This window comes from Artemia franciscana, chromosome 5 (genome assembly GCF_032884065.1).
Source record: "Artemia franciscana chromosome 5, ASM3288406v1, whole genome shotgun sequence".
NCBI lineage: Eukaryota > Metazoa > Arthropoda > Branchiopoda > Anostraca > Artemiidae > Artemia > Artemia franciscana.
In genome coordinates this window covers 18,112,151-18,138,614 of record NC_088867.1, presented here as the reverse complement: position 1 = coordinate 18,138,614, position 26,464 = coordinate 18,112,151, and the positions used below count along the sequence as shown (strand labels likewise).

General features: G+C 33.3%; 1 protein-coding gene across 2 annotated transcripts in view; it reads left to right on the top strand.

Moving 5' to 3' along the window:
- The window catches only part of LOC136027044 (lethal(2) giant larvae protein-like), a 275,839-nt gene that overhangs the window by 101,457 nt on the left and 147,918 nt on the right, over positions 1 to 26,464 (top strand). For both annotated transcript variants that reach the window (XM_065703968.1, XM_065703966.1), the window contains exons 10-11: positions 2,778 to 3,005; positions 22,400 to 22,552. In XM_065703968.1, the coding sequence (XP_065560040.1) occupies positions 2,778 to 3,005; positions 22,400 to 22,552 (381 nt within the window). The remainder of the gene's footprint in view (positions 1 to 2,777; positions 3,006 to 22,399; positions 22,553 to 26,464) is intronic.

Below are 26,464 nucleotides of genomic sequence, written 5' to 3'. Positions count from 1 at the left end.
ATTTGAAATAAGAGCTCCGAGACATGAGTTCCTTCTAAATATCAAATTTCATTTAGATCCGGTCACCCTTTCTTAAGTTAAAATTCCCCAATTTTTCTAATTTTTCCAAATTAACACCCTTCAGCTCCCCCGAAAAGAACGGATCCCTTCCAACTGTGTCAATCACGTATCTATAGCTTGTGCTTATTCTTCCCATCAAGTTTTATCCCGATCTCTTCACTCTAAGCGTTTTCTAAGATTTTTGGTTTCCAAGATTCCTGTTCCCCCCTCCAACCCCCTTTGTCCCCGGATCTGATTCGAATTGAAAATGGAGTATCTGAGACATTAGATCTTTCTGTATATCAAGTTTTATTGAGATCCGATCACCCATTCGTAAGATAAAGATACCTCAATTTTCACGTTTTCCATGAACCCCGGTTTCTCCCTCCAACTCCCCTCAATGTCACCGGATCTGATCGAAATTTAAAATGAGAGCTCTAAAGCACAAGATCCTTCTAAATATCAAATTTCATTAAGATCTGATATTGCGTTCGTAAGTTACAAATATTTCATTTTTTCTAATTTATCCAAATTACTCCCCCCTCCAACTCCACCAAAGAGAGTGGATCTGGTCTTGTTATGTCAGTCCTGTATCTTGGACTTGTGCCTATTCTTCCCACCAAGTTTCCTCCTGATCTCTCCGCTTTAAGCCTTTTCCAAGATGTTCAGCCCAGTTTCCCACTCCACCCTCTCCTCCCAATGACGCTGGTTCCAGTCGGGATTTAAAATAAGAGATCTGAGTTATGAGGTCCTTCTAAATATGAAATTTCATTAAGATCCGATCACTCCTTCGTAAGTTACAAATACCTCAGTTTTTTAATTTTTCCGAATTACCCCCCCCCCCCAACTCCACCAAAGAAAGTGGATCCGGTCCTGTTGTGTCAATCATGTATCTTGGACTTGTGCTTATTTTTTAAGCCAATTTCATCCTGATCTCTCCGCTTTAAGCGTTTTCCGAGATTTCCGGTTCCCCTCCCGACCCCCCCCCCCCCCCAATGACCCTGGATCCAGTCGGGATTTAAAATAAGAGATGCAAAGTCTGAGGTCCTTCTAAATATGAAATTTCATTAAGATCTGATCACTCCTTCGTAAGTTAAAAATACCTCATTTTTTCTAATTTTTCAGAATTAACTCTCCCCTCCCCAATTCCCCCAAAGAGAGCGAATTGTTTCCGGTTATGTCAATCACGTATCTAGGACTTGTGCATATTTTTACCAACAAGTTTCATCCCAATTCCTCCACTCTAAGCATTTTCCAAGATTTTAGGCTCCTCAACTCCCCCAATGTCACCGGACCCGGTCGAGATTTAAAATAAGAGCTCTGAGACACGATATTCTTCCATGCATCAAATTTCATTAAGATCCGATCACCCGTTCGTAAGTTAAAAATACCTCATTTTCAGACAGAGCCAATAGAGATACTTATTAGATAATACATAATAGATAAAATAGAAATAATAGATAAAACAGAGATAGGATAGTAATAGAGACAATAGAGACAATACGAATAATAAAAATAGAACTGGTAGATGAAATTCAGATAGAATGATAGAGGTAGAATTGACGATAAAATGAAATTAAATGTCGGAGAAAAAAATGGGGACAAAGGAAGCCAAGAGTACAAATTTACAAGTTGTGTACTGAATATGTCAGTTTTTGGTCACCGGATAATAGTGGCCGCTAAAATAATGTGTAACTCCACACTTCATAGTTTTCGGTACTTGGACCTTAAGTCCCTGGTATGTTAGTGCGAAAAGTAAGCGTGCGCACCAGCCTGTTCTTGCCAAGATAAGCTAGTCTTTCCTGGCATCAATTGAAGAGCGTGTGACTGGGACTTGAGTAATATTGATGTCACATTCATAGCTTCCAATGGTTGAGAAGAAATGTTCTCCTTCTTTAGTTTTCTGCACCCTGACCTTAGATCATAGGTATGAACTTAGGCACGTCAAAAACTTAATTTAAGTTTTGTTTGCCCATTACATGCAAAATATGGTAAATGCTAACTCGGTTGCAAAGTGCTCATTAGTGAGATGCCCCCAGCATATGTAGGCAGCCTGTAGAAACTCTCAATAGAGAGTAGGAATTGGTAAAATTCTGATTTAGTGACTTCTTGCTATCTCGGAAAGGGTTTAGGTCGGGAAAATGAAACTTTCGGGGATGGGTCTACAGGCTAAAATATATCCCGGAAAGGTATATTAAAGCACCCACCTCCACTCCTTCTCCCTCTAGAGGGCCCTGAAATTCGCCCCATTTTACCTTAATTTTCAGTTACCAGTTGTTTTTTCTCTGCCTTTAGTCCTGAAAACGCAATTCCTGTTATTTGAGTAGAATTCTGAGCCATATCAATGTTTTTTCGAAATTTAGGAAATGTATTTACATATCTTTAAAACCTTATAAAATAGAATTGAGCAAAGTTATGAAACTGAAAACAATTTTGTTGTACTTCATTCAAGCAGAACATCTATTTTGCAAGGTTCCACTTTTATAACACACATATTTTTAAAGATCATCAAAAGTCAGGACCGTCTAAAAGGAGAGGGAGTGGAGGCTTAAAAATACCTTACCGGGACATACTTTAGCCTGTAGACCCATCCCTAAAAGTTTCATTTCCCTAACCAAACCCCTTTCCGAGATAGCAAGAAGTCACTAAAATAGAATTTTACTGCAGGAATTTGTTTTCTTTAGCCCCTCACTTTTGTGTGTGTGTTTTTTTTTTGCGAAATATATTTTTTTTTCTAGCCGTGGCCCATAGATGGTGGTGAAACTGGTGAAGTTGATCAGCTAGAAAATCATTTAGTATTAGTAACCGGACACGAAGATGGGTCTGTTCAATTTTGGGACATAACTACTACCGCATTGAAGCATATTCTGAAATACTCAACCTCTCCTTTATTTACTGGCGATGATTTTGAAGTTGGAGGTGAAGCTAATGATGATAATGAAGAAGAATGGCCTCCTTTCAGAAAGGTAAGGTAGACATTTTCAGGGGTTATAACTCGAGTGTTATTTGAAGGCTTTGCTTATAAATGGAACAAGTTCATATTAGATATTTTCAGATTATTCTGTTTATTTATGATTGTATTTTTAAGAGTTGTCTGAAGTATTTCAGTAGATTTATAAAACATACGTATAACCGATTTTCATAGCTACTGGGCACCAGTTCCATCTGGCTTCGTTTAGGTTTACTGTTATGCTCCTTTAATAGTGGCGCCAATCAAGGGAGGGGAACTTGTCCTTAACCCCAATATTCTTTTACCCCCTCCCCCCAAAAAAAGAAAATACCTTCTTATACGTTCTTTTAGTATCTTGATGGAATTTTTTTTTGGCAATTTTTATTAAAAAAACAACAAACAAACAGAATTTACCCCCCTAAATTTCGAAAAAATACGTTTTGCCCCCCCCCACCTTTATAGTCTCCGTCATTTGACGTCACTGGCTTCTACAGAAAGCATTCGTAATTATTATTGCAAGTTGGGCTGACAATGATTTACTCACCTTCTGAGGTAGCAATTGAAGTGGGTGGGTGGGGGGCAATGTTCCCGCAACATTTTTCCGCGCTTCCCTCCCAAATTAACAAACAATACCTTCTTCGATATTTTCATTGAAAAAAAAATCTGAGAATAAAAAAATTTCCCCCTCCTATAAACAGACCCCCCCATATAGTTTAGTGAAATGGCGCCCCTACTTGTCTTTGTGATCATACATAAATATTACATGAAATAGAGGATTTAATTTAGTCACTTTAACTTCAAGGATTTTATCTGGAAACATTCTTTTTTATAGACTTTACTAATTTCATTATTTCATTGTCCCACTTTTATTAATGTTTTTAATTTTAAAATAATTTTTCTTTAGTTTTTTTTTCAAATTCTTGGAGAAAATTAAATATGAACCTTGAGTTTAAATACTAAATTTGTTTAAGTTTTGCCTCTGATTTAATTCAAGCTGCCTAAATCCCATTGATAATAAGATTTTATAAATACTGAGATTTGCAAGCGCCAATTTAAGCCAATCAAAATTTTTCCTAGAACTATCTTATTGGCCGAAAATCCTGGTTGGCTCAAGTCACCGCTAGCTTAATCTCGATGTTAGTAGAATCTCACTGTGAATGGGCCTTTCTGCATATGCAGAAATTGCCATCTGCTCAACTCGCTCATTATTATTCTTTCTTCTGGAGGTTAGAAAATCCTTTTGTTTGCTGGGGATTCAGCAATTGTCCTAAATTCAGTGACTGGCATACAGTATCTATTGAATTTAATAGGTGAATTCCTAGAAACTCAAGATAAACACGGAAAAACCAGAAACTGTGATATTTAGCTAATACTGAGACATTATACAAGGAAAAAGGTTTTCAGTTCTGGCAAAAATAAAAGAAGAATTTTAAAGCTTAGGTGGATTTCCATGCTGACACTTTTAAACGATAAAAATACTTTGCATTTACATTTGCACCTCTTTCGCCATTATAATTCTTTACCCCAAAACTGGCATGTGCCCTGGGGAGGAAAGCTCTTGCACCCCCTGAAATAATGAATTTTACAATTTTACTACTTTTTCCTGTATGCTGATTTTTCAGTTAATGCGTTCTTTTTTGCTATTTTTGTTAAACATACCCCGTCTCTTCAAGGCTACTTTTTCGTGAGGGCCTAGCAAAAAGTATTATCATGGCTTACAAAAGCCATACTCATCAACTTCTATGCTCTTTTTATTATACCAAAACCTTTCTCAATTGGATTGCTTTTACATCAGTGGATTACTGTTGTATTAACGGGGGGGGGGGGGGTAGAATTAGAGTTGAAAAAACTTTTCAAGAATTAATAAATTGTCTTCAAAACTGTAAGTTTCCTTATTTTCATTAATTTTAAAAGTGTCTAGACTAGCTATCGAACATTTAAATTATAAATACTTTTACCATAAACTAGAAATGTAGATTATTATATAGTCATTTTATGTATATATACATATACGGAAAAGGAATATATATGTCTTTTAAGACATATATATGTAATTTATTATTCTTTACGTTCCAAAATGCCAGACATTAAAAAAGAAATTGGTAAATTCTTAATAGAAACCTTTTGCTAATTATGAACATATTAGCAGAATCTCTAGTTATGAGCCCTTTTAGGATGAAGATAATAGCAAACAATCAATTACAATTCGTAATAATTGGTTTCTTGAACACATCCTCTATCTTCCGTTGGCTTAAAAACTGACAATGAAATAATAGGTGCATCTATTCGTAATTAATGCTTAAATTAAACTAAATTGTATATTGCATGACGATGTTTATCTGACCTTTCTTCTCTGACAGAACTTTCTTCAACGTTCGTGTTGCCTCATTCTTTAATTATATATTGTATTGGCTGATCTTCGTTAGCGTTTACAATTTAGTCGCCGATTTGTCTTCATTGTGTTGTGCTTCCTTAGTTTTCGGCCAATATTTTTTTTTCAGATCACTCCTGCCTTTCTATGACGAACAAATATACGTTTAAATGGGGATAAGTTCATTTGTTAGACAGTGAAAACAGATACAAAAGCTGAATATTTCGACCACATATAGAGCGATCGTCGTCCAAGACTTTTGTATCTGTTTTCACTGTCTAATAAATGGACTTATCTCCATTTGGACGTTTGTTTCTTTGGTTCCTTAGGTTTTAGTATTAATATTTTGCGAGTTGTATGTTTTGTACTTAGTTGTCAAACCTAAATTTAATTGTGTCTTTGATGGTAGAAAGACGCTAATCTAGCCTATTTTCCCCCTGAACGTTTTTTTATTATGTCATGTTGCCCTGTTTGGATCGTTTTAAATAATGTATGGAGTTGACATTGTTTGGCCTTTATAATTCAGCGTATTATATTTGTCTCTTTGGAGATGTACTTCCTCAATTTCTAACGTCTTGGATACACCAGACATCTATTGAATTTTTAATCATGCCGTTCTCTTTAAAGTATTAAAAATTAAGTAGTTCAAGTTTATTCAATTATTTAGCTCATGCATCATCAATTTGGAAATTGAAGATTGAGAAGGATGGAAAAGGGACAGAGAAGGTGTGTGGAAGGAAGATTACGAAAGGTGTGGGAAAGAGAGAGAAAAAGAGAGCTGGAGTAGCAGAAATAATTTAACTAAAGCCCAGCTCGACTACGATTAGCTAAGTTTTTTTTCGGAATGAGGGTGATTTTAGACGACTCAGAGCTGTTGTTTTAATTTTCATTTTCCTAAAGGGATGGGACATGGGCCAAGCATATTTTGTTTTTGGCGGGAGAGCAGGGGAATTGGGACTTGAAAGTGTTTTTGCCAATTTTAGAAAATAAAACCAGTGAGAGAAAAAAAATGTCTCTTTGACAGTCATTCGGAAAGTTTTCAGGCCTTACCATGATTGCCCTCTCTAAGCCCTATTTGTCGAAGGTTTGTACGAGGTCTACTCCTAGTAGCGTGAATCTGATTTAATTAAGAGGAACCGATCATTAGTTGATTTTGTACATTTACAAGAACAAAAATGAACAAATTCACAACCTCGAAACAATTAATGTAATCTTTCTTTATTGTTCACTAAAGAAAAGAATGAGCTATCTTGCCGTTTCTGGAACTTTCGCTGTTTCTTCGGAAATATTGATTAGACAGAAAATATAATTTAGTTTACCTTACTTCTTATAAAATAGATTATGAATTAAAAAATCATTTGTTTTCTTAAATAGATAGTGGGCCTTTTCCTTACAAACCATTACCTCAGACACGCTTTACTTTCTAGAAAAAATTGATTAGACATAGAATCTAATTCAACTTAATTCTCACCAGCTTTACCTTATTATCTTTGGTTTTTACTTCCCTTAGGAACCTGCCAGTTGAATCAAATATTTACTGAATGACAGCTGTTAGTGCTGTAAGATTTCTCCCCGACACTGGGAAGAGGATCAGAGAAAAGCTCTACTTCATTTAATTTCTACAGATTGTCCAAGCTAAGAGCAGTTCGTTAAAAAAAAAAAAAAAACATGTTCCATTCACCTGATTTGATTCCTCTGTTGACTTTATTGATTCGATTGACAATATCTGGCACCTTGTAGTATCCTTGTAACTAAGTGTGATGAAAAGTTTTAGAGTTCTGGAATGATTGCTTTAAGAAAATTTGAAATAGAGTTACAGAAAAAGGTTTCTGTTCATTGGAAAGGACAGAAGAAGGATAGATTCGTCTGGAGAAAGTTCTTACAGAAATGTAGAGAAAGGAAGTTTTAGAAGTTGAAGAAATCAGACGAACTATTTGAAGACGCTTTTATCTCAAAATGAACTACATAGTGAAATCGTTTCCTCCTGCTACTTGAAAATATTGAATGTTTTACTTATCAAATAGTTTGTTGTAACGAAATATATGTAAGGAGCGACTCAGAGCAGTAGGAACCAAAACTCTTAAAATAGAACCTCTTTTTAACAATAGATACTTCAAAAGAGGTGGCTTTTTATCTAATTTCTGGTATACTAAATCTATTGAGTTTAGTGCTACCATCAAAAGCTACAAGCCTGGGGAAATTTGCCTGATATTCAAAAAAGGGGGAAACAATCCTAAAAAGTAAAGCAATCTTAATGAAAATAACACCGTTAGATTCAGAGAAACCTACTGTAGAGGTTTCAAGCTCCTATATACAAAAATGCGGAATTTTGTATTTTTTTCCCTAAAAGAAAGATCACGGATGCGCGTTTACTTGTTTGTTTTTCTTTTCCCAGGAGTGATGTTTCGAACCAATGGTTCTAGAACATTGGAAGAGGGCTTTTTCGACCGGAATCAAAAGTTTTAGTGCCCTTTTTAAGTGACTACAAGATTGGAGGGCAACTATTCTCTCTCCCATGTCTTTTTTCTCTAAAGACATCCGATCAAATTTTTAGATGGCCATTTTATGCAACATATTTAAAAAGCCCAATAACTGCCTTTAGGGATGACATGATCCCCCATAGTCCATGGGGAAAGGAATGAAAGCTACGCAATTTACCCTGTACACATATAATATTTGTTATTGGATTATATACGAATATTTTTTTGGGAATAATTTTCTGGAGTAGAGGGGGATTTCCACGGGGATAATTGAAACAGCCGAAAAGTAAATTTAAAGAAAAAGAATTTATCAATATTTTTTAAAACTATAAAAAAAAGTATGGAGCAACATTAAGACTTGAAACGAATCGAAATTATTCCGTATATGAGGGGGCTGACCCTTCCTCAACCATTGCTCTTTGCGTTAAATTTCAACCTTTTGTCACGATTCTTTAAGAAAGGATGCTGAAACACAAGAGTAATTGAATTTGAACGAGAAGTATTTTAAAGAATTTAAAACTTTTTTATTTTGTTTAATAACCATTCAAGGACAAATCTGTAGATATTGCCAGCTCTACCCTTTCAATTTTAGCCTTGAATTATAGTTTTTCCAGGAACAAAAACAACTGCTCTTACTTTTTAGTGCATTTGGAGATGAAAGTGTGTTCTCAAAAGTTATTCTTCATATTTTACTCCTCTTAGTTTTTCATTAATCTTGTCGGGTAGAAACGCAGATTCTTTCATATTTAACCCATACGTAAGGATTGATGGTCTGTGCCGAAAATTATAGGTAACTTACATGTGAGGAAACTGGGGCTAGTCTCAACAAGAATCACTATCACCATCTAGTATTTGACCTTTCTTTGGCTTTTTTTTAGTGTAATAATAATGCAAAGTTAGTGTGATTGGCAAAATTAATGTAATAATAAGTATTTGACTTCATTCTTTGAAAAAAAAAGAATTACGAAGCTGAAAAAAACGTCAAGAAACGTCAAACGCTAGGTGACGACGGTGTTTTTTATTTTTTATTTTATTATTTTTTGTGTTGACGGTAGCACCAGTTCCTACTCTTGTAAGTTAACCATACGGTTTGGTCTATACTACCAAGATTCTGCCTGTAAAGTTCATGCTGATACCACGCCTATCGTCATTTCAAATAACCAATAGCAACAACATTATTGTATATGATATATACCGCATTTTTAAACGGGTATGCGATTTTGGTTGAAGATTTTGGTTGAAGATTTACCTAGCGTTCAACGGACCTTACTGCATTTAATTGCAGTAATTTAATGAATTAGCGTATTTATCTTGCTTTATTGAACGTAGTTTGAACACCAAAATGTACTTCTTGAAAACAAAAAAATATAAAAATCCTGCACACCCATAATACGAAGCTCAACAATAATTTATTTTATCCTCTTTCAATATATAAGAATAATGCACTAGAGAAGTGTATAATGCTCTGTTATATACAAATATATAACTAAAATAAAATGAAGATAAGATAAATGGTCGACTGCACGATAAAATCACAATAATAATACAAACAAAAAAGCATATCAAATAAAATCATCATACAAAAGAAAAATGCATTATTCGTAGCATGATCTTTCACAATGGCCTATCTGTGTTCTTTATTGTGGACTATTGGTGGTTAAGTGGGGGAAAAGTCAATTCATGGCCAATTGTAGAAAAGCCAAGACAGATTGTCCAATTAAGTGGGCATCAAGTCAAGGTTAATTTTACCCCTTTCATTGCTTTTTTAATATTGCATAAATAAATTCTTGTAATAAATATTTATAATAAATTATTTTACTGCTGCTACTACATTCACCTTTTCTATTTCCTTTCTTGACTTTGTTTATTTGGTTTAAATATCTGACACCTCTTTGGTGAGAAGAAAATATGTCTTTAAAGTTTAGAATGACGATTATAAGGGAATTTCATTTTAAGCTTGAAAAATGATGCCAATTAGGAAGGTCAAGTAAAGTAGTTTCCTGCGTAGAAATTGGTTCTTACTGTTGCAATAGAGGGGGATTTTAATGAGAAAAAAGAAGCCCTCTTGGCTAGAATTTAACTCGATCCTTGCTTAATATTGAAATTTAGTTATTTATTGATCACTCATCATTCACATAACATGATAAGACGAAGTAGAGGAAGAAAAAAAAAACACAAAAATCAGACAAAAGAAAAGCACAAGAAAAAGAAGAAATCGATTACTGAACGAGCTCTTGTCATAGCAAAGACTTTTATGGATAAAAATAAACCATGAATTAGTAACAAATTTAAAAATTACTGCATGTTATAAGGTCATTACACAGATATACAAAAATATAAAGTTTTGAGCAAAAAAGAGAGAAAAAAAATGAAAATAAACAACAACAACAACATAAGTAAAAACAGCACAAAATACGAAATAAGCAACTAAAAAAAAGACACATACTACTGAAATGATACAGAATACCACTCCTAAGGAGTCACACTCAGTTTTTTATCGTGTTTAGCTATTACTCTAGCCACTGCAATATTCGGGTCAGCAATTTTAAACTGACGGACAATTTTTTTGTTGCTTTGCCAGGGTGGAAAGCGGAGTAAATATTTTGTATAATGGAAGAAGAGTGAATTTATTTTAGTACGGTCATTATTAACAATTTCTAAAAGGGTGAAATATACAGAATGTGAGGGAGAGGTATTGCCTTGAAAAGGCTAGCTAGCAAATGCCGGTTGAATCTGAACTTGCAGGAACTTAATGACGTATAAGATGCGGAAATGTGGTGGGTTAGATGTTCATAAGGAGGTACTAGGTGTGGCGTATAGATGAACCTATAGGGAGACCAAGATACACGAGGTAATCGAGATCGCTCTTCCAGTTAAAAAGGATTATTTCCGACTCGGCAGAATTGAAATGTAGACCAAGCTGAAGGTATTCTGCTTGGAGGATAGAAAAAACATCACTGACCCGTTGCAAGGTGCGACTAAGATTCAGAACATCGTCACCATGACAAAATAGTGACAAATTTCTTGATGATAAAATTAATGAGGAGGGACATCGATCCTGAGCGTCAAGAACGTAGTTATTAAATAGATCAGGTGAAGAAACTGCTCCTTGGGGCGCAGCTTTTAAAACAGGAATAAGCTTTGTTCGAGCAACTGGAAGCATATTCTTATCGGGCGGTAATTTTAGTCGAATACGCAGTCGAGAATACATGTCCCGAATTGTGAGAATAACTGCAGGGCTTAGCCCTCGCTTGGTAGCTTTTAGAAGCTTTGCGGGGTGTATTAGTGAGTCAATGGCACGTTTGGCGTCATGACTAGCAAGAGCGAGACATTCCCCCGCAGATTCTGCATCAATTAGTGTGTTTGCCAAGACAGTAAGTACATCTGCATATTCTGTTCCTCATTTGAACCCAAACTGATGTTGTGGAGTGTAACATGTCTTTTCAACATCGTCTTTGAAGAGAAGTTCAAAAGTTTACAGAGGGATGTCGCAACAGCAATTGGTCGAAAAGAGGAACATTGAGGGTCTACTTGTAAGATCAGCAATATAGAATGTAGTTGGAACCTTGCACTGAGTAAAAGTCATTTGCATTAAAAGTCTGATATGCTGGTCAAGAAGAGAACCACCATGCTTTAGATGTATAGTACTAACATGGTCAATACCACTAAATGATTTCTGCATTAATTGATAAATAGCATTTGCAACGGACATATTTATAACGACAAAATGGGTATGCTGGGAAGCAGCCAACATTACTTCGAGCTTCGCTTCGTAAATTTGCTCAAGCTCAGGATCCGGTGAAGAAAATTTGGATTCATGGTACGAATACCATTCATCATCTGAAATATCAGAGGCATAAGCAGTAGAAGCATCAACCCGCGTTTGTGAAACGGTTCTGAAAAGATAATTCCGGTCTAACCTTGCCCTAGCAGAATTACTATTTATGAGGTTTTTCCCATGAACTGCGAGAGCTTTTGAAAATATTTTTTTTTTGTATGGACGCGCAAATCATTTAGGACACTAATTTCCGGACGACCACAATCTTTCAGGAAACACATTCAGGATTTGAAGACCAACTGAGAATAATACCCTTACGAACTCTACAAAGAGGAACTGCTTGATCTTCCGCAGAACAAACGGCATGACAAATTTCCACATAATAAACACCCTAACACAGCTGATTGAAGTTGAAGGCGTATTTCAAACCGATATGTTGTAATGTTTACAAAAAAGATGGTCTCGACGAGCCAAGGTCTAATTAAATCCTTCTTTGACATGTTTTGATTTAATTCTGAAGTCTCTCTGAAAACCTATACGATAAAAGTTGGAAAAAATTGTGTTACAATTTGAACCCCAGTTTAATACCTGGAAAATGCTACTGTAAATTTTAAGTGTAGATTAAATCTATCTGGCGTTGAGCTTAAGTTATCAAAAGATCCCGAAAATTTATGCATTTTGAGGTTCAACATGTTGTCGATATAGCTAGTTATGAGAATGTAAACTCCCGGTGTTGATCATAATATGAACAGAATTGTTCTGTATTTTGGGGTAATTGTATTGACTTACCTGTACTCTTTTTGAATGTGTTAAGGATTATAGTGCAATTAATATGGCATACGGGCACTATTTAAATCCTTCGGTGACTACTCATGGTCCACCAGTGGTATCTTTAAAATCCTTTGTTCTTTCTTTTTTCAATTAAAATGTTAACTGCACTGATGAAAAACCAGCCCATCTTTTTATTTCGTGGCAAATGTGTATTTTTATACACATTCATCCACCACTGGATTCATCCCCACTTACGAGTTTACATTCTCATAACTCTCATATATAGATATATATATATGATAGCTTAAGCTCAACGCCAGATAGATTTAATCTACACTTAAAATTTACAGTAGCATTTTCCAGGTATTAAACTGGGGTTCAAATTGTAACACAATTTTTTCCAACTTTTATCGTATAGGTTTTCAGAGAGACTTCAGAATTAAATCAAAACATGTCAAAGAAGGATTTAATTAGACCTTGGCTCGTCGAGACCATCTTTTTTGTAAACATTACAACATATCGGTTTGAAATACGCCTTCAACTTCAATCAGCTGTGTTTGGGTGTTTATTCTGTGGAAATTTGTCATGCCTTTTGTTCTGCGGAAGATCGAGCAGTTCCTCTTTGTAGAGTTCGTAAGGGGTGGATTCATCCACCACTGTTCTGGGCAAACGAGAAGAGTTTATTTTCTAGATATATTGCAAGAGTGTTTAAAAGATTGAAAGTAGATCGTTTGAACAAGAAGTACCCTCTGTTCAGTCAAATTGATTCCTTTGTTGACTAACTTGATTGGATTGACACCATCTAGTACATTTGGGAAATGATTTTTTACCCATCGCTAATAAAAAAGAATATACACAATTCTAAAACTTGAGGCATTACCAATTTTATTCTAATACATGCTTCAGAATTCTCGATGCTCGATCCTCGATGCTTGATGCTTGATCGCAAAAGTAAACGCCAAAATGTTAGTAATACTTTTTTCACCAGATGATTTGTGTACTTAAAAACTAGTTAAGAATATTCGTCTTGCAGCTTTCTCTGCTGTTTCTTTTATTAAGTTTGTCCTGTCCATTTCTCAGTCAATAGAGTTGGGACTTTTTCCCAGTTCGGCAGGGCAAGTGAAGTACATGGATGTCGAGTTGCCATCGGGTAAATATCTATGAAGTCAGAAAAAGAAATGATCATTTTGAACACTAAGCAAAGGGAAGAAGATAGAAAGATATGTTTAGGCACTTAGCATACGTATAAGACAAACACAATTGTGATTCCACTATACTGCGTGTTTTCAGAAAGTTCTCGAACTGCAATTGCTAGGTCTTATTTGTCTGTCTTGTCTACGTCTTATTTTCAAACGAAATAATTCCAAGAACGGTCGATCAGCTGACAAAGTGTGACTTTGAGCTTTGTAACTTCACAATATTTCTTAACCCCTTATGATGGTTCAACATTGGCTTATGACTAAAAAATAGGAAAGAATACCTGCTGCGGCCTTGCAATATCCAATGAGGCTCTAGAAAAATCACCCTTAGGAAGTTTTGGGAAGGAACATTAGCGTGGTGCAAACGATTTTTTAATTTTACAGTTAAAAAAAATTCCTTCAGTTGGAAGATGTTTGAACTCATTTACAGCTGTAGATTGTAATATATCAATCGAAAAATCATCCGGTATTCTGGTGAGGATGACATAGGAAAGGACCTATTGAAACATCGCTTGATTTTTGATGCTGGATAATTCATTGCTGCTATCTTGGTAATCCAAATTGATGCTTGGTAATCCATAGTTTTAGATGAGCTTAAATTCAATGAATGCTTAACTCGAAAGATGGAACGAATTCTCGAAAGTCCTCTCCGACTTCTCCGAAAGTTCTTCTGGATTTTTGCTTTTTAGTAGTAGGCAGTTGTTTCTCCTTCAGTTAATGAGGCAAGTGACCTTTGTGTTTGTGATTCAAAGGCCCATCTTTTGCACAAAGACTTTTTTTCAATTTCTCTCTTATCATATTTAGGTCTTAGTTACTCGTTTAATAATTATTATAGGATTCAAGTATGTAATTGTATCTTTTCCGCCTTCCTAGCCATCATTAGTGTGACACTCCAAAATTGTATATAGAGATTGAACTGACTCAAATATAGCGACTCATCTTTGCTAGCTGGTTAATCCCTCTTAGAATTAATTATCTTGAGAATGTTGTGCAAATACGGAAGGGCGCTGTTCGGCTGCCATCCTAAATATGTCATTCCTAACTGTATGCTATTGAGAAAGCTACCTCATGATATCTAGAAGTATTTGTCTCCTGGCTAGTGCGTGACCTCACTCGTGCCAGCTAACAGTTGTTAAAGCCAGAAAATCTGGGTTTAATACCTTATAGTATCACCAAAGAATATAGGTAACTTATGAGAGTGACAACTGGTGCTTGTGTTGGCAAAAACAAACCTCACCGTCATCTAGCGTCTGGTGACACTTAGCATTTTTTCAGTGTAATAATAAAAATAATTAATTTAATTTGTGTAGTTGGCAAAATAAGTTCAATAATAAATGTCTGATTCCAGTTCCTGACAGAAAAACGGTTATAAAGTTTAAAAAAATTCCAAGTGTCGCCAAAGGCTAGATGGCGTTGATGTTTTTTGCCGACACTAGCCCCAGCTTCTAACCATATAAGTTACCCTTACTCTTTTGCATCCACCTTATTCTCTCAATCCCTTGCCAAGTCACCTGTTCCTTATTTATAGAAATTATAAAAAGCGCTGCGAAGTAGCTAATTTATAAAACATTTGACGCCATCTTTGAATTGGAAGTGTGATTTTCTAGTGAGATGCAGGATTCTACAATAACAGTATTGAGGTTGCTAAGAAACCATGGGAAAAATCTCTAAATGTTAAAGGTGACTAACTATACATAGAGGACCAAACGGCTACCAATCAAACTTACTTCCTGTTAGATATCTTTAAAGAGGATAAATAAAACATGATTTTAAGTGTTTTTCAGGCGATTTTAGTATATTTTGTTTATCATCTTCTATTAATTAATTTATTTTGTACGAAGAAACTTTTTTCATAAAAAAATTGAACGAGATCTGGGCATAGATGCATTAATAATTTGTTTCTACTGCTGGTCCAAGTTAAGTTAAGGTTGATAAAAAAAAAAGAAAAAAAAGACCTGATTTGATTTTTTTTTGAATTTATTTATTCGACTGGCAATATCTGATACCTCTTGGAAATCATTCCTTTTTCTTAAGTTGATGAAAAATAAAACGATCCTTAGAGCTTTAGAATACCGGTCACAGTCAGATTTGAAATAGAATTTGTAGTAAAAAGAATATTAGTTGATATGGGAACAGAGGCAGTTATAATGGAGGGACAGAGGGGCTACTTGCCCCGAGAGCAGAAATTTTAGGGGTGCAAAATTACAAACAAAAAGATCTAACAGCTATAATATTTTGAAATTTTAATAATAAAGTGGAGGGCGCAGCTAATAAATAAAAATAATAAAGTATTAACTAATTAATAACATAAATATAACTAAATTAAAATAGTTAATTATCACTAAATAATAGATAAAACAATAACAGAACAACTCGAATCAATTAACAAGTTGAAAATAATTTTGAAAATAAATAAAATTTTATTTCAAATTGTCCTGAAATTTTGTGGGAGATGGCCACTGGATGGGAATCGAGATATTTCCCCAAAATTATTTTTACGAAAGGAAACTGCTAAGAAAATATATAATTTTTCCCGTTTTATGTATACAATTGTTTTCCGGTATATCTTCTGGCTATTACAGTAAATATTCCTGAAAGCTGCTCCAAAATGGAGCATCTATTTTTATTGGTTTTAAAAGTAATTTGAAAATAGAGCTTTCAAAGTCAATCAAATCAAAAGGAACTTTTGTCAGTTGTATAATTCATATTTGCTAGTTAACACCTCTTGAATTAATGCGATTTTCCTATTTATTCATCTGCATGAAATCCTATATTTAATTAATGACATTCTATCTATAAAAAAGAAAATTAAGGCTTGTTTTTTTATTTTAATGCATCAAGGACCTGGTGGAAGAAAAAGTTCAGAATTTTAGTTTTATTTTGATTTTTTGGAGGTGGGGAGGGAGATAGAGAAGTACGCTTAAGTACTAATTAGGTTAAATAAAGAAGGTTTTTTTTTGTATTCCTCCTATTGAAAAGTTGTCCTCCATTATTGATTGGCCGTCCTTATATCAGGCTTCTAGATTCAGTTGTTTAGAGTTAGTATGCTTAGTGGGTTTTACTTATTCGCCATTAGGCGTTCGATAAGTTTTGCTTCGCCCACTTCACCTAAAGAAATGGTTTGAAATTTTGACCATCTTTTTTTAAGTTCCTATCTAATGGCAAAGTGAAAATGACAAAGTGAATCATTAAGTTTAATGACAAAATGACATCTATGTTTTATTTATCGAATGGACGTAGAATGGTCTATTCTTTTTTTTAAATGGACTGACTAAAATTGCATTCTAAAAATGATTATTTAGTACTTGATGCAAACAAGTGCTTTCAGATCCATTTTTGGCATTATTCTTGTTTTTGAGGAGTATTCTTCTGACTGTATTTAAGGTAGGGGTCATCCAGTTTCAAAAACCATGTGCACTATGTGGCACGTTTGTTGCACGTTGAAGAGACACTGTTTGACGAATATATGCCTTTGTGTGGTAAAACAATGCCTACGTATTGCACAAAGAGTGTCATCATGTGGCGGAAGATGTTGTGCTCCTAGGTGCAAGCTGTTGGTTTAAAGTTCAGAATCAAATGCTCTAAAAGTATAATCTAAAAAATGTAAAAAGCACCCTTGATGGAATTGGCTTCTTAATGGCTCATATGGTTTTAATATTTTTCTTCTTTCTCTTGAGTTCATTTCCTTTATTCTGACATAAAACAAAGTTTTGAAATAGTAACTGCTCTCAGAAGCACGCTCATTAAAAGTAGAATTTGTTAACAAGTTCAAAACTAATTCCAAGCACCCTCCAGTAGGCCATTATAGTTTGTATTTATAGAACTTTAGATCTAAAAGATAAAAGTTATTCTGCCACTTGTAACTCGTCAGACGTGCTTCACACATTTTGGCGTCTTTATTGTTCATGATATCTGATTTTGTTGTATTGTGTTGCTCATCCAAACGGAAAGTTTTTAAATGAAGCTGATTTATGTTACTGATAGGACAGGCACAGCTGTTAAGGTGTAGTATTGACCTTTTCTCGTGATATTCTTGTTCCGCGATCTGTTCCAATGGGAATCAGTTGATCGACAAATTGTATATTTTAGTGAACACACACGGATTTGGGCTAATAATCCTTGACTAAATTGACCAACAGTGAAATACCTTGTTTGACGAGTTTGCTGATTTAGAAATTCTGAAATACAAATTATGGGGGTAATTCGAAAGGTGAAATCTGAAACTTTTTGTCCAAGGGTTCTTCACCGTATGAAAATGGTTTCAGCGGTACATTTCGAAATCTCAGTTATTCAACACGATGAAAAATTCTATTACTAATTGCAATGGTTTCAGCGGTACATTTTGAAAACTCAGTGGTTCGATTCAATTGAAAATTCTTTTACTAATTGCAATTATTTCAGTAGTTCATTTTGAAAACTCAGTGGTTCAATTCAATTGAATAATCTTTTGCTAATAGCATTGGTTTCAGCGTTAAATTTTGAAAACTCAATTGTTCAACACAATTAAAAATTCCATTACTAATTGAAATGATTTCAGCGGTACATTTGAAAACTCATTGTTTCAATTAAATTGAAAATCATTTACTAATTGCAATGGTTTAAGCGGTTCATTTGATAAGTCAGTTGTTCAATACAATTGAAAATTCTATTGCTAATTGCAATGGTTTCAGCGGTACATTTTGAAAACTCGCTGGTAACAATTCAGTGATGAAATTCAATTTGAAACTTTATTTGAAACCATTCCTCCCAATAGCTAAGTGGAATTTTGATGCTTTTACTGGTTCACTTTACCGTGGCTGATTCAAGAAACATTTTCCTGAGTCTGTGTATTTCCACGTTATAGTCATAGTTTGTGACCCCCCTCCCCATTTTGACGACTCATACACCCTGACATTTAGTATTTCACACTTTTACACTTTTGGCAATTTTTCTTTATCCATTTTTGAGCTAGAGTTTTTTCGTCCCTTTAGGCAATTTTTAGCATCTACATTATGATAGATTGTAATAAAAAAAACAAAAAAACTGGAATGTTGGAATGTTACTCACTGGTTAATTCAATTTAAGATTGTACTGCTAATGGTAAGTATGAATTAAACCGTGCTATTGGTTCAGCTTAAAAATTTAATGGTTGAATTCAATTCGAAATGATATTCAAAACCTGGACTCTTAATCGTAAAGCAAGATTTCCATGGATCCAATAGCTCAGTTTGAAAACTCAATGGTTTTATTTCAATTCGAAATAAAACGATCTGAAATAAATACCAATTAAAAGATGAGATAAAACCTATTTGAAATAAATAAATTCTGTTTGAAACTTTGATCACAATTTCTTAGTAGAATATCAGTACATTCATTCGTCCACATTAGTGTGATTCAATCGAGAAATGATTTGGCAAATCTTTAATCCTATTTTAGCTTGGGATTTTTGACCCTTTTCTGATGACACGCGACTAGCTGTTAAGAAGTAAGTTTCGCACCTATTTGTATCCCTTCGCAATGTTACAACCCTTTTTGTACTCAAGTTTTGCGCTTGTTTTGGCGTTCTTAAGTATTTTAGAATGCATTACAATATATAGTTGTGAAAACTGGAATATTTGTAAAGCATAATCTCAACAGCCTCAATGGTATAATTCAAAAACTTAATGATTCAATTCATTAGCTATTGACATTATTTTTCTGCAAGAGCATCTACGTACTAAGCCCAATATTTCCTATTTCAAGAGATCCCCCTCCCACCATTTATTCACCCGTGAGGCAAGAAAAACGAAAGATTACCCTTCAGGTGGCTTGGCAACTTTTTTCCGCAATGCATCTAAACCTTGTGTGATTCATTCTGATGATAACATCCTGGCTATTCAAAGCTGTAATTTTGCCTTTGTGAAGGTTTATCTTCCCTCTGATCACCGCAATATCGCTTCTCTATCGCATTTGCCAAGTGCTTGTCCAGTCTTAAGTCTCTCTTAGAAAGTCTATTCTCCAAGAATCTGAGTTTGCTTCTGGCCGGTGACTTGAACTGTGATTAGTATCAGAATTCAGACAGATCAACCCTTTATCTACCATTAAAGTGCCATATCATTTACTGCAAACTTCTGTCCTCACGAATTCTTCTCGCCCCGATCTTAACTTGTACTATTACCAGATTGGCGCCTGCCTTAAAGCTGTCGCGGATACTGAAGTTCCAGTGGAGTGGATTTGATCCGGAACTAGGAAGCCTCTTTGGAACATCGATTCTGACGTGTATCGTGCCAAATCCAAAGCGAAATTCTGGCTACGCATGTGGATTGCAGGCGATCGTCCTGTTTCTGGTGCAGTCTTCACAATCAAACAGAAATCTTAGCGTGATTATAGAAGTAGTTTACGCCGTGCTCGTTTAAATGTGTGGGACAGTCCTAGGGATAAACCTTCACGGACAAAAGAAATTAATAGTGAAAATTGTTCTCCTGATGTTGATTATAATTTGAGTTTACGTGATTTTTCTAATCATTATGTCTCTTTGTTTAGTGCTATGAATAATAAACTACAGGCAGATTTTTTGGAGAAATCAAAATCGTTTTAAAATCTAAAATTTTACCCGTGTCTTCAGATGATATTTGGTCTGCACTTATAAAGGGTCTCCAACTATGGATAGTGATGGGATTTATTTTCGTCACTTTCTTGATTGCCCTGCTATTAATTTCCATTTACAATTGCTATTCTAGTCATGCCTTGCCCAACAAATAGTTCTGGATAGTTTTTTAGCTGGATAGTTTTGTCACTTCTATTCTGAAGCGAGGAAAAGACCCTGAAAATTTTAGTAATTATCAGCCTATCGCTGTAGCGTGTTTTTTAAGTAATTTATTTGAGTATTTATTATTACCAGAGATCAATTTGTTGTCTGATTTCATATCTATGCTGGTCGGGTTCCGCAAATGTTTCAGCTGCTCCCAGGCTCATCATATTTTAAACCGTCTTATGAAAGATACTATAAAGTCTAAGAGTCCTCTTGATTGTGGTGCGGTTGATATTTCGGGTGCTTTTGATAATGTTGTACATTCGAATGCCCTTTATTGCCTGGCTTCTTCTGGGGTTAGCAAATCAGTTCTGGCGATTTTATCGTATTGGTATTCTGGAGCTAAAATTCGGTTGAAATGGAAAGGAGAGCTTTCTGCAGAAATTTATGTGCGAAAATGAGTTCGCCAAGGCGCTGTTTTGTCCTCTAGTATTTTTAATTGTGTTCTAGCGTCTTGTTTGCGCTCTTTGCCAGTTTCTGTATTTTACGGTAATGTTGGGTTATCGCATATTGCATATGCTGATGATGTCCGTCTATTAAGCCGGAGTCGTAGAAGTTTAATGGTATATTTTTCTCATTTAAAGCCATCTCTTGAGTCTGTTCGACTTTCTATTAACATGCAAAAGTGCGAGTTTATATGTTTTAATAGCCAATACACTGTAACCCTATTAGTTATTGAAAATATTTCTCTTCCATGTTCTTCACAAGTAAATTGGCTTGGTATATCTCTTGGAAGTTCATTATCTTCTACATGTTCACATTTAGTCAACACTGCAATTAAATTTATTCGTATTGCTTAAGGAAAGATATCGCCGTCAAATGTAGATATAATCGAAAGGGTCTCTGCAGATTATACCATAGTTTTGCTCCGCCAGTCACCCTTTTTCTGTCCGTTACCTCGCATTTATTTATGAGAAAGCATCTCTCCACAATTCAAGTAGCATAATTTAAATATTGCAAGCTTATGCATTATTTACCACAGTGGTATTGTAATAGGGATATTGTTTAACGATTTGAGCTTTGCAAATTAAGGATCTTAATAAAGTTATATGTCAAATGACGTTGACTAGATTGTGTGATTATTACCCTCTTTTTCGTTTTTTTTCTCCCTGAGGTTTGTTTTTCTTTGTTATATTAGCTTTGTTGTGCTTACTATTGTTGAGTTACGTGTACTTTTTGTTTTGCTTTGTTTATTGATTTTTTTTTCTCTGTACTCCACTGTTTATACTTTTGTATGTGTGTGGGTGATAAATTTAATAATAATAGTTAAATTGAAAATTCTGTTCCCAGTTGTAAAGTAGAATCTTAACGAACTCAATAACTCAAATTCGAACACTCTTTGATTTAATACAATACGTGATTTTTTTCAAAACACGTAACTCAACAATAGCAAGCACAAAAAAGCTAATATAACAAAGAAAAGCAGTATAATAAAATAGACTAACAGTTCAGTAGAACTGACGAAGTAAAGCTGTATTGATAACTAGAAATATTTACAAACACAGTATAGAACGCCGCTCATGTTTCGTATTCATCATCATCGTCATTTATTTTTAATCCACAAAGATAACACTAAGGAGAAATGAAAAAGGAAACGAAATTAAACGAATCCGTGAGCTAATCCATCTTCAATGAAAAAGATATCAATGGCACCATATCTTTTAGAAAAAAGTAAGAAAAAAGAAAAGGAAACGCAAGGGAAAAAGGAAAAGTATTTATTTTTAACCCACAAAGATAACACTATGGAGAAAAGAAAAAGGAAACGAAATTAACAAAACGACCCAAAACTAAACTCTGATACTTCCTCAGGGGAAAAAAAAAACGAAAAAGAGAGTTATAATCACACAATCTAGTCAACGTCCTTTGACACATAACCTATATTAAGATCATTATTTATGAAGGCACATCTAAAAGTTCAAATCGTTCAGCTATATGCCTTTTCAAAACCTTTAATCCTTAAAACTAAGTAGAATCTCATTAGTTCACTTTGGCATTACTCATGCAAGAAAAAATTTGCTGAATTTGTTTATAATTTTTTTCAGGTCGGAGTTTTTGACCCCTATTCTGATGATCCCCGTTTAGCAGTTAAAAAAATAGTATTTTGTCAGAGGACCGGACTCGTTGCTATTGGTGGAACTGCTGGACAAGTTGTAATTATTAATTTAGAAGAGGAAGATCGAAATGAAGCAGTTAAGGTAACTGTAGCTTTTGCACGATTTGCTCATTTTATTAATTTAGAAGCAGTATTGTAAGGATAATTTTAAGATTTAAAAGTCCGTTTTGATTATGTAGGCCTATAAATTGTTCTCTTTAAAATAAGAAGACGAAGAAAAAGAGAACAAGCCGTGCTGCTTTGCTTAAAATTTGGGCAAAAATCAAATTATGAATCAACTGTCTTCTCTCTACCAGGAAATTTATATATATACTAGCTGTTGGGGTGGCGCTTCGCGCCACCCCAACACCTAGTTGGGGGGGGGGGGGCGCTTCGCGCCCCCCCCCCCAAGCCCCCCCGCGCGCGTAAGTCGTTACGCGCCATATTAGTTACGCGCCATTGTAGTTGTGTCCCTATGTCCCACCTGTGAATATAGATATATATATATATATATATATATATATATATATATATATATATATATATATATATATATATATATATATATATATATATATATATATATATATATATATATATATATATATATATATATATATATATATATATATATATATATATATATATATATATATATATATATATATATATATATATATATATATATATATATATATATATATATATATATATATATATATATATATATATATATATATATATAATATATATATATATATATATATATATATATATATATATATATAAATATAATATATATATATATATAATATATATATATATATATATATATATATATATATATATATATATATATATATATATATATATATATATATATATATATATATATATATATATATATATATATATATATATATATATATATATATATATATATATATATATATATATATATATATATATATATATATATATATATATATATATATATATATATATATATATATATATATATATATATATATATATATATATATATATATATATATATATATATATATATATATATATATATATATATATATATATATATATATATATATATATATATATATATATATATATATATATATATATATATATATATATATATATATATATATATATATATATATATATATATATATATATTATATATATATATATATATATATATATATATATATATATATATATATATATATATATATATATATATATATATATATATATATATATAAACTTTCCCCGAATCTGAAATTTTGCGATTTAAAAGCCGTTTTGATTAGACATCGACTGACCTCGATAAAAAAAAGGAAAGAAAATGGGCAACGAGCTGCCTTGCATATAAGTAAGCTGTCTCCTCTCCACCAGACAAAGATTTTAAGAAAATAATAACTGCTGCAATTAGGAAGAAAAACAGATTCATTGTTTTAGACCATACAAAAAAATCAACATTGACCCCCCCCCCTGAAAAAACGAAACTTAAACATAAAGAAAATAAAAAATGACTAGTTTTTGTGGCCGTGCAGGAGACAGTTTACTTTTATCAGGCTTATTGTCAGCTGACCTGACCTATAGGACTTGAGCGTAATAGCTGGTGCAAAAAAAAAACTAACACGAACTTTTTTTTTTTTTTTTAAAGGAGAATTAAATTTAAAAAAGACAGTTTTCCAAGGAAAAACAAAGACCTATTTTTGACTTAAAACGAGTAGAGATTAGATTTATGTGATATATAGCTGAAAATAGACAGAAAGTAGTATGAATGGAGAGATGGAACATAAAATGAATAACTGTTACAATGGATCATTAATTAAAAAAAAATACAAAACTTAAATAAAAGCAAACTAAATTAAAACCAAAGACAAATTATTACAATTAAGTATTCTATTACCGTCCCTCAGTTTCCTATGAAAGTGATATTGACTAAAGAGCCTGTCTTTATATGACTGCTAAAAAATTCTTGAAAAATTTAGGCTTCTTTTATAACTCAGATTTCAACAAAGTGGAATTTGTCCAGTTTCTTATTAAAATTAATCAGAATTGGAAAAGGCTGAAGGGGGTGGGGAGGGAATAGGACAAGGACCTAAGGAATTTACTCTAGGTTCGTTCATGTTACAGAGTGAAAATCCTTGAAAAAAAATTGAATACGGGCCTTAGTGCACTTCGGGCTCTTCAATCATATAGGCATAAAAATCCATGCCTGACTCTTTTCAAAAAAGTCATTTTCATTTGAAATAAACATTTTTTTCGAAATGTCCATCTTTGTATTCAAATGTTTCTAAGGGGCCTCTGTTTTACACGGGCTATTTTTAGAAATTTAACCCTTATCCTCGTGGGTCCTGCTACCATGTCCTCCCTGGAGAGAACAGTTTTTAGACCCGTGGGATGTTTCGACTAAAAAGACAATTTTGATCCGATGCCAATTTGGGCTGGAGGAGGGGCTTCCAGGGGTAAATATGGCGTTGAAAGGATGACAGGTTGCCCTGCAATCAGTCTTGACCCTTAAAAAGGGGGCTCGAACTTACAGTTGGCAATAGAATGAGTGCCACAGTGTCCTACTATTATCTAGAAATTATTCTAATAATTCTAAATTGTGAGAGTAAAAAAACGAACAAAAACAACATAGGAGACTAATCGTGCTTTACTAAATAAATGTAAATCTAGTAACTATAATGAATATGGTATTGTTGACTTTTCCTAACTAAAGAAACAATTCTGTATACAGATAATTTTTGACATTATGAATTATCTGTCCTTTAAGCAGATAAATCTTTTTTTTTTAAACCTAGTTTCATTTCATAATCAGTTCCATGGAGCCCCAAATCTTGCTATGAAAAACAATTCTAAAACCGGTATTTTATTATATTGCTGCCTTTTTGCAATACATCAAAGAATTATTTCAATTAGGGCTTTGAATCAACAATTAGGTAAGGATTTCTTTAAGAAGGAAAGGGAAACAAAATGTTGGAAAAGAAACTAATCTTTAAAATGCCATACTATATATATAATTTCATATGTCATTTTATCATGTATCATCATATGTATATATATACATATATATATATATATTTATATATATATATATATATATATATATATATATATATATATATATATATATATATATATATATATATATATATATATATATATATATATATATATATATATATATATATATATATATATATATAAACAAACTAATGTATACATATATGTCATATCATATATGCATTTCATATCATGTATATGATATATCTTATGGTGTATATATCATATCATACATATCATATTATATATATCATATAGTTATCATATCATATAGTTAAACTTTATTTCGTTTTTTAGGGAAGCCAAATTATAGCGGAACCCTATTATCTGGCTCCCTTTTAAGAAAGAGGAGGTTAAAAAGTGTAAACTAATAAGTTATTTTTTTTTTTTAAGATGCGGACTATCGTTTACAATTTTTCTGTGTAGGAATTATTTTGAAAAAAAAAGCGGATTGGGAAAATGCATAAAATAAATGAATTTTATTAATGATATAAGAAAGTAGTTGAATATCGCTAAACGATTTTGTGGGTAATATCAGGTTACAAGGTCAGAAAAAGTGCCTGTTGCGGCTAGCATTTGTCAATGTTTCCTTGGGATCCTTTGAATCAAACACATTTTCACATCTTGCATATATGTTTGCATGTTTGTCCCTGATTGTAGATTGCAAGCCCTAATTAAAATAATTCTTTGATGTATTGCAAAAAGGCAGCAATATAATAAAACACCGGTTTTTAGAATTGTTTTTCATAGCAAGATTTGGGGCTCCATGGAACTGATTATGAAATGAAACTAGGTTTTAAAAAAAAGATTTATCTGCTTGAAGGACAGATAATTCATAATGTCAAAAATTATCTGTATACAGAATTGTTTCTTTAGTTAGGAAAAGTCAACAATACCATATTCATTATAGTTACTA